This window comes from Penicillium soppii, assembly GCF_028829465.1.
Source record: "Penicillium soppii strain IBT 18220 chromosome Unknown utg000003l, whole genome shotgun sequence".
NCBI classification, from domain to species: domain Eukaryota; kingdom Fungi; phylum Ascomycota; class Eurotiomycetes; order Eurotiales; family Aspergillaceae; genus Penicillium; species Penicillium soppii.
The window spans coordinates 1210587-1226306 of NW_026643233.1; the positions used below are offsets into that span (position 1 = coordinate 1210587).

The following is a 15720-nucleotide window of genomic DNA, read 5'->3' on the forward strand; positions in this document are numbered from 1 at the left end:
ATTTTTAACTTGCAAATGAACATAATCCTGAAATTTTGTTGTAGAAAATGGTCGAAGGTGATCGCGGATGCTGACGTTATCGCACTGCAGCCTGCCCGCAGGCCCTTTATCTCCCTTAAACCCCGGGGCCTCAACTGGCATTGCCATTCCTTTTTCTCAAATCTTGTATATCGCTCATCCATACGGCTGCCAATAATCATGGATGTACAGCTATATGTCTATGACCTGTCAAAGGTAAGTTCTCCATCATGAACACTGCTGAAAATCGACTAATCGCAAATATAGGGCCTGGCGCGAATGGTATGTGCACTAGCCGCATGAATGAAACAAAGTCTTTTCTAATTTAAATAGTATTCCCTCGCCCTGACTGGGACACAGATGGATGCTATATATCATACCTCCATCGTACTCAATGGAGTTGAATATTATTTCGGCCAAGGCATTCAGACCTCTGCTCCAGGGAGTACTCACCATGGACAGCCAATGGAGGTCGTGAATTTGGGCATCACTGAGCTTCCAAGAGATGTAATCGAAGAGTATTTGGGCTCACTGGCGACCATCTACACACCTGAGGTTCGTATCGTCAATTCAAAGGAATTCACCTCTAATAACATGTTATAGTCTTATGATCTGTTTCTTCACAACTGCAATAACTTCACCCAAGACTTGTCAATGTTCCTTGTCGGCAAGAGTATTCCAGAGCATATTATTAATCTGCCTCGAACGTTCCTGGAAACTCCGTTTGGGCAGATGATGAAACCCCAAATCGAAATGGCTTTGAAAGGTGTCACCCAGGGCACCGGACCAGGTCCTATCCCCGGGCCGAGTGCTCAATTTTCCGCTTCACGAGCTACACCACCAGCACAAAAACTGGCTATACCTTCAGGAGTTGGCATCGTGCGAGAAGTCAGCAATCTCAACCAGCTGGAAAGTGCGCTCAGTGGTGCATCTCATTCTTGTGCAGTCATATTTTTCACATCCTCCACTTGTCCACCCTGCAAGGCTGTCTACCCAACTTACGACCAGCTCGCAGCGGAAGCTGGTGATCGAGGTACACTCATCAAAGTCGACATCGGCATAGCCTACGATGTTAGCAGCAAGTACAGTGTACGTGCTACACCAACCTTCATGACGTTTTTGAAGGGGCAAAAGGTAGATGAATGGAGTGGAGCCACTCCATCCCAGCTGATTGGAAATGTCCGCATGCTCCTTGAGATGGCACACCCAGCACATCCCCATCGTCAACTACGACTCCCAAGCCTCCAGCGAGAAATCACGAGCTTTGTCATGTATAAGAAGGCCCCGCCAATCGACAAGCTTCTCCAAAAGCTACCGGTTGAGTTCAAAGACGGCCAGGGCGTAACAGAGGTTATTGAGTTCGTCAAGCTTCGTCACTCTTCCGAGAACACACCTGCAGCGGATATCAGGGTCCCCGATTTGCACATATTTGCCCAAACACTGAACTCGATATATTCGACACTTCCGAGTGACAGTCACTTTGCAGTCGTTGATCTAGTCCGTCTTCTTCTCCTTGATCCCCGTGCAAGTGGCTACTTCGCCGAGGAAGCACAACATACAACTCTCCTCACTATTCTTGCCCCCTTGTCCCAGGATGAACCATCACCATATAATCTTCGCATCGTTGCCCTTCAACTGGCCTGCAATCTCTTCAGTACACCCCTATACCCGGCGCAAATAACTTCCTCTTCTTCTTCACTCCGCGAGACCTGCCTCCGCTTCGCAACCAATTCCCTCCTGGATTCACATGCCAGTCTCAGGGTTGTTGCCGCCTCCTTCGCATATAACCTTGCCTCATTTAACCATAACGCCCGCTTTGATGGAAAGCCTGACCCCTTGTCAGAGGAAGATCAAGTGGAACTGAGTGCTTCCTTGCTTGAGGCTGTCTCGCGTGAGGACCAGAGTGTAGAAGCTCTTCATGGACTGCTATACGCCTTGGGACTACTTGTATATGAGACTCCAATGGATGGAGCTCTGATTGACCTCTGTCGCGCTATGGGCGTCGCAGAGACGATTTCCGGCAAGATGGACATTCAGGCTGTACAAAAGGAGCCACTGCTCAAAGAACTAGGCAAGGAACTGTTTAGCAAGGGGCTGTAGATAGCGAAAGAATGGACGTTGAAACGATGCCTTTGAATAATGGGCTTTGATAAACTTTCCATACTTGTTTTGAAAGCATTTTCAGCAACTATTTTTATGGCTTTCTTGGTGTTCTTTTTCTTCTCTTCCCATCTCATATCTAGGCAATTAGATTCCTTAACTGGACAATTTTTCCTTCTTCCTAATCTCATTTTCAATAGTTAGCAATCACGTAAATGCAATATTTTTGTCCTTGAGCAAACTATTCAAGTGCCACATGTATCCAGCGCCTTCCATTTAGTGCATTGGTTGTGGTTGAAATTGAATACGCAACAAATTCGAACAGAGTGGAGGACAGGCTCATAGAAGAAGCAAGAATGGAATCATATGCGGAAGAATCGCACTTTCTTTCAGATGATTCCCCCTCGGGTGCCTAAAGGGTGTGCAGTTATTCAGACATAGCCTTTTACATTTGCCTTTGTCCCATTTTGGTACATGGATAAATATTGGGTATGTTGGGAAGAGAAAGGAGGAATTCCAAGGTTTCTTTCTATTCCAACACTTATTCCACGAAGATCTTCCCTTCTGCCACAAAGGCTGCATGGCCAGCAAGTTTGATAGTAGACACGGTTTTCCTTTCTTCATCCAAAATGACATCCACAATGACTAGGCTGTCTCTTCCCATTTCGCTTCCTTGATCGATACAGAATCGGTGCTTCTGTCCCTTATGCGCATTCGACAATGCTAGGTAAGCCCCCAGAGAACTTCCACCACTACCACATGCGGGATCTTCCAGATCAATAGCGACCATGCGCACGCGAAGATCCCACACCACCAGGTCTTTCTCTGTGCGAGACCCAATGTGGCGGTGATACATGACACCCGTGAATGAGGGTGCCCATCCCTCATCAAGATCAAGATTTGGACTTCCGCCAGGGCCGATATTAGCAAAAATATCGGGTCTTTTGCTGAGATCCACCAGCGCATATGTAACACCCTTGACAACTGACACAACAGGCGAAGTCTCCGGTACACCCTCAATGTCAGAGGCATTTTTCAGGCTCGCCTGGACAGGGAGGATATGGGCCAATGTGGCTCCTTGTTTGTGGATGTGGATATTATGAGGAACTTCAGCGGCGATGACCTTGTTGGCTTCGTCATATGAGATCGGAACGGGGCCGGCTTTGGTCATGACGGTGAGGGAGCTCGCGGGACTGGTGGAGCCAGCCAATACCTGGCGAAAGAGGAAATGGCCGGCGCCGATGATGGGATGACCGGCAAACTCCATCTCGTTTACAGGTGTGAAAATATCAACCTGGGGGTTGCCATCCCCAGTAGCAGGATGCAAGAACACGGTTTCAGAGAAGTTGAACTCTTTCGCGATTCTTTGCTTTTGCTCTTGTGACACATTGATGTCGGTGACCTTCACAATGGCGACAGGGTTGCCCTTGAATCTATTTGAGCGTAAGCTACCTTGGAAGGTCCATAAATTCGACAGAATATTGTACCTTTTTGTTGTGAAGACATCAAGGGTCACTCAAAATCAGTGAGTATGGTAATGCCTCTTGATTTGAGTTAGGGCTTACCTACCATATGGGGCTTGTTCTCCAGACATAATTTCGGTTTTGATATAATAAATATCTTGGTAAACCCCTCTAACAATCTATTGTTTGTACTTCAGGCGTCCCTGGAGTCATTTAAAGATTACCAATCTCATATACCATAAAGTTTTATATCGGCTACCATCGGGACTATCAAAAGTCACACGGGGAGCGGCATCCCGACTCCGAAACAGAATCCTTGGTATTTGCCGCTAAACTTTCCATAAATGTGGCGCAAATAAGGTGGTTAATAGTTGGGGCTCACATTCTGACAGCATCGACGGCCTCAACAGCGACCTCTGTTCGGTACGTAGTCCGAGATTCCTCGGCTATTCTCGGATCAGTCATCACACAAGTTTCCCCTCAATGAAGAGACGTGGACATAGGCTGTAAATCAAATTGAGGCTCTTCAAACGCCCCCAATCATTGCATTCCCCTTTCATTTCATTGCTGTCGACCATGGCGGAGGCAAACATCACCCATCACATTGTCGCTATCGAGGCTGTTCATTGCCCAATCCCAGAATTCGATCTACCAGGGCCCCATACTCGTGCCGTTCACCGGTGGACCGATCCCTCTGAGCTCCCCAGCCGCCTCAAAGATGCGACAATTGTCATCACCACAACCATCCGCTTGACAGCGGAAACTCTGAGCCCGGAGATTACCCCCAAACTCCGCCTTATAGTGATTATGGCGACCGGCACAGACTGTGTCGACGTAGCAGCCGCAAGAGCTCGAGGAATCACCGTGTGCAATTGCCCAGGAAGCAACATAGATAGCGTCAGTGAACACGCCATTGGACTTTACTTTGCCACCCGGCGAAAATTCATTGAGCTACATAATGCCACAGTTGCGGTGCCTGCAGACCCATCGCTTGATACTGAGTGGAAGACGAAAGGTTCTTTACTCAGTCGGGTTCGTGCACCGGATGGAAAAGCGCCATTGCTGTGTAGTGATGAGACCGTATGCATTATTGGATATGGCTCTCTGGGAAAACGCATTGAGGCGATGGCGAAGGGCCTTGGTATGAAGGTCATTATTGCGGAACGTAAGGGCGTATCTCCCCGGCCCGGTCGATATGCATTTGAAGAGGCTTTGAAAACTTCTACGGTGGTAATTTTGTGTTTACCCCGAAGTGCTGAAACACTCAATATGATCTCCACGGCGGAATTTAAGATCATGTCCCCCCATGGACTGTTGATCAATGTCGCCAGAGGTGGCATTGTTGATGAAGAAGCTCTACTACAGGCTCTCAAAGACGGTGCAATTTCAGGAGCGGCTACGGATGTTTATGCAACGGAACCTGCTGGGAGGGGAGACTCGCCTTTGCTGAGTCCCGATGCAGCGGCATTGAACTTAGTCTTGACCCCTCATCTCGCCTGGTATGCCGAGAGGACGTTGCAAAACCTTTCAGCTTCCGTGAAGATCACGATCGACAAATGGTGTACTGGTGAGACCATCAATCCCGTTTATTGATCAGCATAGCCTTGCAGTTTATAGAGGATACATTGTCAATATAGAGTTCATTTTTGCGCCTTTTTTAACTTGTTTTGAGAGAGGCCCGACTGGAATGTAAGAACTGCACAAACTTGATATTGATTGAGTGGCCCGAGAAGCAAATTAACCTGCGAGGTAGACAAGCTGCTAGACTACTGATCACACCGTAGACCGAATCTCTCAATTTTCACCCGTTGTAGTTCCAGAAGACTCAGCTAGCAGATATTCGAGCACAGGATTCAGCAAAGCCGAGTTTAATCCAAGAGTATGCAGCTCGCTAATTTGCATGAGTCTGGGCTTCGAACTTTCAACGATGAGCCTGATGCTATCTTTCAAATCCATGCCAATTTGGGCGCCCAGCAAAAATTCCATAATTTGAGAGGTGGGATTATTTGCATCGAGACTACAGTTGCTTTCCAGCTTGACAACAAGCTGAACATTGCTCGGGTGGGATCCCAGTTTCAGCAGAAAGCCATGTGTCGTTGCCACATATTCCATGTCAATTTGCACGTCATCGGCATATGCTTTGACATGGTTCCAGTTTGAGTACCCAAGGAAGCGCACACCCCATTCTCGGATATGAGGAGAGATATCTCCACCACTCGCGGGTGCAATCACTAGCTCGCCTAGTGCTTGGTTGAAGCAAATTTTAGTACGACGGAAGTCAATTTGATCAGTGCATTGACCTTTCCCATCGTCCTCTACTAGCTCAAACATACCATCGGAGCCGATAACAACTAGGAGCTCGATTGTTGCTGAATTTTCGCATCCGTTCTCAAGTACCGATGCACCATCAAAAGGAATGATTGCTCCCTCTGGTGCAAATACTGGATACTCTGTCAAACGTCTAGTGATCCAGAGTCGACGGTTTCCATCATACACCACGCCCGTAAAGATATCCACGTATCTTCCAGGGGGAAGCCATGCACGCACCTCAGATCGTCTAGATCTCGGATCTTGAGGCGCAGTTATGGCGGCCACTATGAGCTCAGAGCCAAATAAGAACTGATTAGGAACTTTGTATGCCTCGTCGTTTTCTGGGTAACCCCAGTACATGGGCTGGACAAGAGGCAGACCTTGAACGGATGCACGGACGTTCATTGTGTAGATGTATGGAACGAGCCTATGGCGAAGCTGAAGATAATCAGTCATTATCTGCCCGTATGGAGCCTCGAGATTCCATGGCTCCTTGACATTAAAAATGCTGTTTGATGAGTGCAGACGCAAGATCGGCGAGAAAACGCCATATTGAACCCAGCGAACGAGCATTTCTTCACTCCTCTCACCGTGGAAATGGCCACCAATATCGTGGCTCCACCAGCCATAGCCGATGTTGGATGCAGTTGATGTGAACTCGGACTGGAAATGAAGGGAGTCCCAAGAAACCACAGTATCGCCCGAGAAACCGATCGGGTATCGATGACTTCCTGGCCCAGCGTAGCGTGAGAACGTCAGGGATCGCTTGTTTCCCAGACCGCTGTCCAAGAAATGGTAGTGGTTTAGCACCCAGAGAGGGTCGATTCCCGGGATTCGAGAGTGTGTTCCTTGTTGCCAATCCACCCACCATAAGTCAATGCCCTCGTTCTCAATTCTCCGATGCAAGACATCAAAAAAGGCATCAAGGAAGGCTTGGTTGGTGATGTCGAAAGGGATGGGGTCTCGCACTGAGGTATCATGATTCAGAGCCGCTGCCATCTCGTCATACTGGTCTTCATAGCTTTGAATCCCGTCAGCGGGATGGTCGTTCAGCACAACATGAAGCCCTTGCTCATGCAAATTTTTGAGAAAAGCTTTAGGGTTCGGAAAGAGCTTTTTGTTCCAGGTGTACCCTGTCCATCCAGTGACTCCAGCACTTTTGACACAGTCGTCATCCACAATGTGCCAATCTATATCCAGTACTGCTGCTGAAAGTGGGATCTCCTTCTGGCGAAAGAGATCCATTAGGGAGAGATATTCATCCGCTGTATATGCATGGTATCGACTCCACCAATTTCCGAGTACCCATCGAGGTAGAATCGGCTGAGGCCCAGATAGAAGATAGAATGCCTGAACTGCTTGTCGATAATCGTGTCCGTACGCAAACAAGTACCCATCCACACGATCCCCGGGCAAACGTGTAGCTACCCACTGGCGGTCATCGAAGAGCATGGATTTGGAATCATCCAAGGCTGTGAAACCGAGTCGTGACACGACGCCCTGCTCAAGTGCCACACGGCCATCGATTTCATCCAAAGTCCGAGCTGTACCACCGAGATCCGACGGTTTGCCCCCATAGCGCCAAACGCTCATATGGGGCCCGTAGCTTCCTTTAATCTCTGCACTGAGACCGCTAGGGGAGAATACTCCTTTGTTATAGTAAAGATGAAATCGAGATGTGATGATCTGAAGGCTGTGCTCGTCCTCGTTGACTCGAAATTCTGGAATAGGCAAACGGCGATTGATTGCGAGGACTGAGGCTCGGTCCTCAAAGCGTTGGTCTTCGGCCCATTCATATCGAAGGAGACCGTCAGTTAGCACAGTGAAACGATAGTTGCTGGTCCCGCCAACTATTGCTTCGGGATGAGCAACTGGCTCATGGGGAAATGAGTAACGATGCATTTTAACGTTTTGAAGAGAAGTTAAGTGAAGAGAAGTCAAGTTACAAAGGTTTTATTTGTCGCAGGTGTCTCTATTTAAGTTTCAGTTTGCAGATTCTTTGCAATGTCCTGTTCCTCCACAAAAGACCGTTTTCGCTACAATTTTCGCTATAATCTTCGCCGGAACTGGGGAATCAAAACCTCAGCCTGTCGTATTCCCATTTATTGTTGCTGTTTTATTTAACATCCGGCTGAGCATGGGCATAGCCTGTGATTCGGCCAATTTGAGCAAGAGCATGTGAGCTTTGCATCGTCGTGCTGAAGTTGTATTCCAAGTGGCACATCAGGATGTCACCCTTTCACCTTTCCACATTTCTCTGTGAAGAGGCTTCATGCAGTTAATTTAATTATCTTCCGAATACCTGGTCTTTTCTTTTAAATGTCAACCGGACGAAGACGCAGACGAAGACGCGGCCGAGGCCGCTGGTCACCCCCAACTATAACCTCAAAGGCAGCAGGCGCTACATTCAGATACGGTCATGTTTGACAGCACCCGCAATGCCTGGATCAATGGAGACGGCTCTAACCTAGCAGATATCCTGAATCATCTAAAATATCAGGTCGACTCACTGGAGGCTATTCAGAAGGCATCAAAGACCCGTCTCTCAAAATACCCGATTTTCTCAACTCCCACAACAAATTCTCCGCCCTTGTGTTCTGAATGTATGGACTGGGGTCGACCGGAGGTATATTCAAGTATATAAAAGGAACCAAATAGGGAGCCTTATCCATCTGAGGTTTTTTTGGAAGAGATGGTCAACGCAGGAATTCCCCATGCGGTCTTCAAGGCAATTGGCAATCACTGACTTGTTATTGATTGGTAATAGCACGCTATAATCGATAAAATACTATAAATTGGAGAAACAAAAAGTAGAGATATTCGATATTTGATAGACATAGTGCCGAATGTTTAGGGCAACTTTGCAAAACACGCCAATCATACATCCAGTCTACCGGAGTAGGGCTCTGATCGAGCGTGATATAAAAGGGCAATGTTGAGTTTTCTCAGAGATCAACCTTGAATCGTTGCTTCTTGCTTTGTGGCTGAAAGATTCGTCAACATTCCCGTAGGATTTTTGGATTCAATTTGTGTAGCAATGATTCAAATAACAAAAGTCGAAAGCATTCTCTCATCCATTGCTCAGTCAGTTCGCTGGAGTGCTACTCTTCAGCCATATTGGTTTGTACCAGGTTTCACTATCCGGGTTCATTGGTCTGCTCGACATTCAGGCCCTCCATCTAGCGCTGACATGCAGATGGCCCGAGAAATAGAGCAAACGACACAGACACACGTCAGCAAAAGGCGCTACCTTGAACCATCATTCTCACGCCTATCCTCTCGTTCCCATCGTTCCGCACATATGTAAATTCCCCAAAGTCTCCCCACGAAAGTTAATACCACGTGGATGAAGTCGTTACACAATGTAGTGCAAAGAAAGTGAGCAAAGGAAGAGTGTCAACATGATCGGTTTCCTTATGAAGTTCCTCTCTTTTTTTAGACTATTCTGAATGATATCTTCCTTCTTTAGCCTTTCTTTTCTTCAAACGTGGTAAAACTTCAACCTCATCGCCATGGAGAAAGCCACGACAGATACATACACTCACGTTGAGCACCGTCTCGTTGCGCCAACCACATCCCTAGGGGACAATACCCTCGGGGTCGATGATGAAGCCCTTTCAAAGCTTTCCGCCGAGCTTCCTGATTTTGCCAACCTCATAGAGAAGGCCCAGCGAGCCTCAAATTTTGAGCATAATTTGACAAACCGGGATGCGTTCAAGCTGTTCCCAAAAGCGATTTGCTTCTCCTTTATCCTGTCCCTCGCGGTCATCATGGAAGGATACGATACTTCCCTTCTAGGCTCCTTCTATGCCTATCCAACCTTTCGAGAGAAATTCGGAGTCAAGACACCAAACAACGGCTACCAGGTCACCTCGAACTGGCAGACTGGTCTGCAGAATGGAACAAATATTGGACAGATTCTTGGCCTCATTGCAGCTGGTCTGATTGCTGATCGGTGGGGCTACAAGAAGACTATGCTGGGTGCCCTCGTTGCCCTAATTGGCGCCCTTTTCCTTATGTTCTTCGCCCAGAATATCATTATGTTGCTCGTCGGAGAAGTCCTCTGTGGTATTCCTTGGGGGGCATTCCAAACCCTTACAATCACTTACGCCGCGGACGTTAGCCCGATCGTTCTTCGGCCATACCTGACCACTTATGTCAACCTTTGCTGGGTCACCGGCCAATTTATCTCAGCTGGAGTTTTGCGTGGACTCTTGAGTCGCACTGACGAGTGGGCATGGCGCATTCCTTACGCCATTCAGTGGATTTGGCCAGTTCCAATTCTCATCGGCGTTCTTTTTGCGCCTGAATCGCCTTGGTGGTTGGTTCGCCATGATAGGATTGAAGAAGCAAAGCGCTCACTGAATCGACTGGCGACTCCCCGCGACTCGAATTACAGTGTAGACGATGCTGTCGCGCTGATCATCATTACTAACGCACAAGAAAAGCTCCATCGAGAGGGGGTCACATACTGGGATTGTTTAAAAGGGGTCGACCGCCGTCGCACGCAAATCGTCTGCTGCGTCTGGATGTGTCAGGTCTTTTGTGGAATCTGGTATGGTGGAAACATAGTCTACTTCCTCGAACAAGTCAGCTTCACTGATGCTCAGGCATTCAGCTTTGGACTTGGTGTCAACGGCATTGGCTGGGTTGGCACTGTGTGCTCCTGGTTCGTGATGCAGAAAGTTGGCCGCCGGAAGCTCTTTGTGACGGGTCTGGGCATCATGTTCACTATCTTGATGCTAGTCGGGTTCCTTGGGATTCCAAGCCATAACACACCCGCTTTGAGCTATACATCTGCAGCTCTACTGATGATTTTCGTCTTTACCTACGATCTCACTGTGGGTCCTGTCACCTATTGCCTTGTTTCTGAAATTCCGTCTACTCGTCTTCGAATCAAGAGTGCGGTTCTCGCTCGCGACTGTTATAACGTCGCCAGTATCGTGGCTAACTTCTTGAACCCTCCTATCCTTAACCCCACCGCCTGGAATCTCAAGGGGAAGGGTGGGTTTATCTGGGCAGGACCGTGCTTTATTTGCTTTGTATGGGCATTCTTCCAACTGCCGGAACCGAAGGGCCGGACCGCTCCCGAACTTGACATTTTGTTCGAGAGGAAGGTCTCGGCTAGGAAGTTCTCTAAGTTTGCGGTCACTCCTTTCCGCTCTAACAACCTAGAGGTTGTCTCAGAGAGTGCCGCTCTGACTGAGAATACTAGCCTTCTCGAACAGTCTTTGAGTGGTTCCAGCCAACCACTCTAGCCGGCCACAGAGGGTCATTGACACTCATGGGAATGAAGCAAAATTCGTGGAAAATCAATTCAATCAAATGCAATAAACTTCCGACACTCATTGTATTCCTATTCGTGTTCTAGGCAATGATCATTAACACCGTGGCTCATGTCCTTTTGAATCTCTCCTCGGTGTTCATTATCCCGTCTAGGCTACTGCTCATGCTTCAGTAAGCCCAAGACCCGGTGAATAACTCCGGGAATGTTTCCTGGTGATCAAGATAGAATTCATAGTAAATCTGCACATGATTTGCCCTTGGAACGGAACGGCGGTCTGGCAGTATGACACGCTACCATTTCCCGAGTTGTAACCTCCCTGAGGGCATGTGCCTAAATTGTTGGAGGATAATTTCCGAAATACACCGGTAGTATATCCGGGTATTCGACATGTGCAGCAATGGGATTGACAAGTAGCATAAGGGAAAATTAAAGCTGGGCATAAACCGAAAATGGATGAAAGGCCCCGGGAAGCAATTCCGATGACGAGAGACTCGTAATAACCGGCAACCGTGAAAAGAACCGCGATGGAGGGTAAAGCGGCAAAACCCAACTCCAAAAGCAAAGCCACTCTCACTTACATAACATCCAGAAGTTCCCACTGCCAATGAAATAATAAACATGGGGATAATTTACCCGCCGACATTTCCCGTGTAGAAAGGACAACCACACATCCAAATCCCGAAGTCTGACCAAAACAATCATCTAATACCCCCCCAACTATTCGCGATATTCTCCGAAAACCCCCATTCAACCAAACACTAAACCAAGTGACCCTTCACACTCAAATGCCGAACGCAACAATCCCATTAGATTAGAGATCATTTTGCCTTCCTGACGTCTTTGTATGACCATCCAATAATCAAGGCGTGCAGAGTGGCATATCAGCCTCAGTGTTGCATTTCGACAGAGATGCAGGGCCACCTGTTGGGTATGAACACTAAGCCCCTACAGCCTCACATCTTTTCCGGGGTTCGGGCTTGAGGCCATTCGACGCGGAATACTTAAGCGGGGGACACGAGGCGAGCAGGGCTGACGATCGATCCGCTGTTGGATTTTCTATTTCCGGATGCTTTTCGCCCATATGTAACATCACCACGAACGTGGCAGCGACTCGCCTGGGGTAGAAATACGGGGAAGATTAGATGTAGGACCTGAAAAGGAAAAAGTAGTGATACGATTCTCTTTTTAGTCTTTTACTAGGGTTGGAATGTTTGTCATTGTTGGATCGTTTTCTTTGTTTCAAATTTACTTGGTGTACTTGGTGGCTTACTGGTGGTTTACTGGATGACTTGGTGAAACAGGTATCATGATAAATGGACTCAGTTCATTGAGGCTAATAATGTGCTAATGGCCAACAGCCATGGTTGGCTAGGATAACTGCCCAACTATGCATCACTGCAAAATTTGTAAGCGTGATGTGTCGGGTGGCGCAATGTTCTGATGAAAATATGACAGCGCGTACTGAGAACTAAAAACGAAAGAGGAAAGAACAACAAATTGGGGTATACAAAATAGGGTATTGAACAAGTCGCTGAGAAAAACAGGATCATAAGAAAAGAAAACAAAGCAAAAGGCTAATGGGAAAGGGAACACCGGGACCATATCGGGATGCATAACAAAAAGGGTATGAGGGTCAAATGACAATACAAAGCGCTGCATGAACGTGATCCTTGAAAAGTAACGGATTCGCTGGAAATGAGAATGTGATAAGAAAGTGAGTCAGAGCGAAAGCAGCGGTGTGCTGAATAGAAGGTGACGGTGGGATTTCTAGAAGCGCCCGCAGCGCTGCAAGATATTAGGTCAGCGCGGGGACTGATCGGCCCGTGCTAGAACCTAGAACCCTGACGATATCCACGATTTTCCGATTTTCGCAAAATTGGAAACTGTGGCGAGATCGACATGTGCGCTGTGGGGGTGTGTGGACTTCCAAAAGGTCGAATCATGGATTCCAGAAGATAGCGGGTATCACGGAAGTATAATAATAAGTGTCGGGATACACCGACAACTTGGTGGGTCTGAATCTCTGGGGAGATGCAGGGAGAGATTAAAAGATAAGGCGATAATAACAAGGTGGTGAAGAGAAGAGTCGGAGAGCGCCTGCGCCGCACCGGTGAAAGCCCCCGGTGAGCTTAGTGAGTCAAGACTTTGGATGCGGAATGGGCGCGTCGTTTGGGGGTTGGCACGACTCTACGCTTCCTGCGCTTTGAGTTATCGCCCTCGCTGGCGACGCTCTGCTTTGCCTGGCGCAAGGCTTGAGTCGCTCGCGCGTGGGCTTCGACCTTGGCCAGGAAGTTGGCACGATCTTCTTGTTCGGCGATAGCGCGGAGGCGCTGCATCTGTTGCTCCATAGTGACCGAGCACATCGTCTCTGTGTCTTGGATCATTTCATCCACGGCCTTCTCTGCGGCTGCGTTCTCGGGCATCCAGAGGAGGTCGTCATCGGAGAGGTAGGCGTTGGCACACGAGTCGGAGGAGTTATTGTTAGAGAGAGAAGGTCGGTTGGGCCAAGATGGGAACGCGTATGCGGCTCCCTGTTCACTGGAGAATGATGACTTGCGAGGGTTGATATCGAGGAGAGAGTCGGTTGGTGTGGGTGGTGGCGCAAAGGGACTCGACATAGTAGACGACTCGAAAGATCCGGAGCTACCACTCCAACAAAAGGTAACCTGTGCTGGATCTGTGCTGGCGATAGGAGCCGCCGCTTTAGGAAGCGACATGGCTTGTAGACGTGATTGAATAGGAATCATTATGGGCGATGTGTAGAGTTGAGATGGTTGACAGTTGACAGTTGACAGTTGACAGTTGACAGTTGTCTGGACCAAATGGGCCCTATATGTTAGAGATGACAATGATGCAGAGGTGAGAGTGGATTGAAGGTGAAATGAAGATATAAGAATCGATCGAGGGTCTGGGTGTTTTATCAATAAAAAGTGATGGAAGGCCCAACACACACAAATAGATATGAAAGCCGGGGAAGACTTCTAGGCTCTCCCGAACACCCTTGCAGTCGCGCACTGAAACAATATCGAAAATAATTAATTTTAATCACAAAAAGGATAAATCAGAAATTATAATTAAATGCTAAATAATAATTAAGAAAAACAAAGAAAAACAAATCCGAACTATCAGACGGAAGCAGCTTCCGCCAAAGCCCGTCGATCAAAGGCGATCAATAATAATTAGTGATTTTTTTATTATTTGTTGATAACTCTCACATAAAGAGATACTCGTTGAGCGCTTTTCCTTTGCCACACAACAGACTTCAAGTACGATATACCATATGAAGTAGATGTATACAAATGTACAATGTACAATGGAAAAATGGTCATAGAAGGTGGCTTAGGGTCTAGTTGATCTCAATACTTGATTTCTCCCCCCTCCCCCCCCCCAAAACCCCTTGCCGTCACAGAACTCTTCCCCCGGAAGGGCTGCCCATTGATTTCCGATCTAAATAACGATCTGATTGTTTCTTCGTTCCTTTTTATTTTTTGCCCAGTTCCGATGACGATTCTCCAATCATTCCTTGGATTCACCGCTTCACAAAAATTATATTTGTAAAATAAAAAAACCTTTCATGCACGATATCAGGCTGCGGGCCTAGCTTCAATTTCCAGCCCTAATCACCCAAACGGATTCTTCAAACGCCTACTCCGTAAACGCTCCCAGGATCAGGTTTGTGGTAGGCGTTTGGCGGTGACAGATCAAATAGTTCAACACGTCAACACCGTTTTTCTTTTGACAATTTGTCACTAGTATTTTGGTGACCAGGGTATATGCTTTCAAGAGTTGAGAGATAAGAAACGAGAAACCTGAGAAATCGACAAAGAGGAGATAGACTATTCGCGGATTTAAAATGACAATCTACAATGGAGATACGCTATATACAATATTGTCGAAGGAGTCACAGCAATTTCTTCCGAATCTCCACCTTGTGTTTCTTCATCCTTCCTCGGCCCAACTAGAGTGGAGAATAATAATCCTCTAGAACTTCCGAAATGTGAAAGGAAACGTTCGAAACTAACGGTTTTTGCCGTGTCGGAACTCCCCCCGGTCAACTCCCCGTCTCCACGGAGGTTCGCGAGATTGCGGATAATTGCAGTTCCCTCGGCAAATTGCGTGGCCACCTCTGCTAATTACCGTTGCAATCGTTCTAGATCCCAGTCAAAGATCCTGTGCGATTAACGTGCAGCGATGAGGGTTTTCCCGTTAGGGGACCGGTTTTCGCACAAATCAGCGATGACTCCACAGTCACACCGAGGCTCGAGTGGACTACTACTCTTTGTTCAAAGACATTTTAAATCATTAGTCCACCAAAGGGTCTAGATCGCCGGTCTAGATCATTCAAAGCAAAGACCTCTCCCATCCATTTTTAAGAACTTGAACTTCCCCAATTTCGAACACCACTACACGACTCATGTTATGTACACATCCTTATTTGCCTTTTGATGTTTGTGATGCACCAGATGGCTTGCGTGATGCAAGCCTCGCCTCGGAAATAAAGTGACGCCCTTCCCCGGAAGCCTAAGTGGATCAGTCCGTCGC

At 47.6% G+C, this 15720-nt stretch overlaps 6 protein-coding genes across 6 annotated transcripts; 3 read left to right on the forward strand and 3 right to left on the reverse strand.

Annotated features, from left to right (window-relative positions):
- Window positions 1-198: 198 nt before the first annotated feature.
- Window positions 199-2118, forward strand: N7529_002585 (bifunctional C97 family peptidase/thioredoxin family protein; the record flags this gene model as incomplete). The annotated part of the gene is made up of 4 exons (XM_057238113.1): window positions 199-234; window positions 286-300; window positions 352-573; window positions 622-2118. 4 exons carry the CDS (start codon window positions 199-201, stop codon window positions 2116-2118), a joined length of 1770 nt encoding a protein of 589 aa, XP_057100724.1.
- A 541-nt stretch (window positions 2119-2659) lies between these two features.
- Window positions 2660-3712, reverse strand: N7529_002586 (PhzF family phenazine biosynthesis protein; the record flags this gene model as incomplete). The annotated part of the gene is made up of 2 exons (XM_057238114.1): window positions 2660-3633; window positions 3688-3712. The coding sequence occupies 2 exons, from the start codon at window positions 3710-3712 to the stop codon at window positions 2660-2662; spliced, it is 999 nt and encodes a 332-aa protein (XP_057100725.1).
- A 445-nt stretch (window positions 3713-4157) lies between these two features.
- N7529_002587 (D-isomer specific 2-hydroxyacid dehydrogenase family protein) lies at window positions 4158-5174 on the forward strand (the record flags this gene model as incomplete). The annotated part of the gene is made up of 1 exon (XM_057238115.1): window positions 4158-5174. The coding sequence occupies one exon, from the start codon at window positions 4158-4160 to the stop codon at window positions 5172-5174; it is 1017 nt and encodes a 338-aa protein (XP_057100726.1).
- Window positions 5175-5375: 201 nt separating this feature from the next.
- Window positions 5376-7793, reverse strand: N7529_002588 (glycoside hydrolase family 31 protein; the record flags this gene model as incomplete). Its single annotated transcript, XM_057238116.1, has 1 exon — window positions 5376-7793. One exon carries the CDS (start codon window positions 7791-7793, stop codon window positions 5376-5378), a length of 2418 nt encoding a protein of 805 aa, XP_057100727.1.
- A 1610-nt stretch (window positions 7794-9403) lies between these two features.
- Window positions 9404-11149, forward strand: N7529_002589 (uncharacterized protein; the record flags this gene model as incomplete). Its single annotated transcript, XM_057238117.1, has 1 exon — window positions 9404-11149. One exon carries the CDS (start codon window positions 9404-9406, stop codon window positions 11147-11149), a length of 1746 nt encoding a protein of 581 aa, XP_057100728.1.
- A 2158-nt stretch (window positions 11150-13307) lies between these two features.
- Window positions 13308-13925, reverse strand: N7529_002590 (uncharacterized protein; the record flags this gene model as incomplete). The annotated part of the gene is made up of 1 exon (XM_057238118.1): window positions 13308-13925. One exon carries the CDS (start codon window positions 13923-13925, stop codon window positions 13308-13310), a length of 618 nt encoding a protein of 205 aa, XP_057100729.1.
- Between the last annotated feature and the right edge of the window lie 1795 nt (window positions 13926-15720).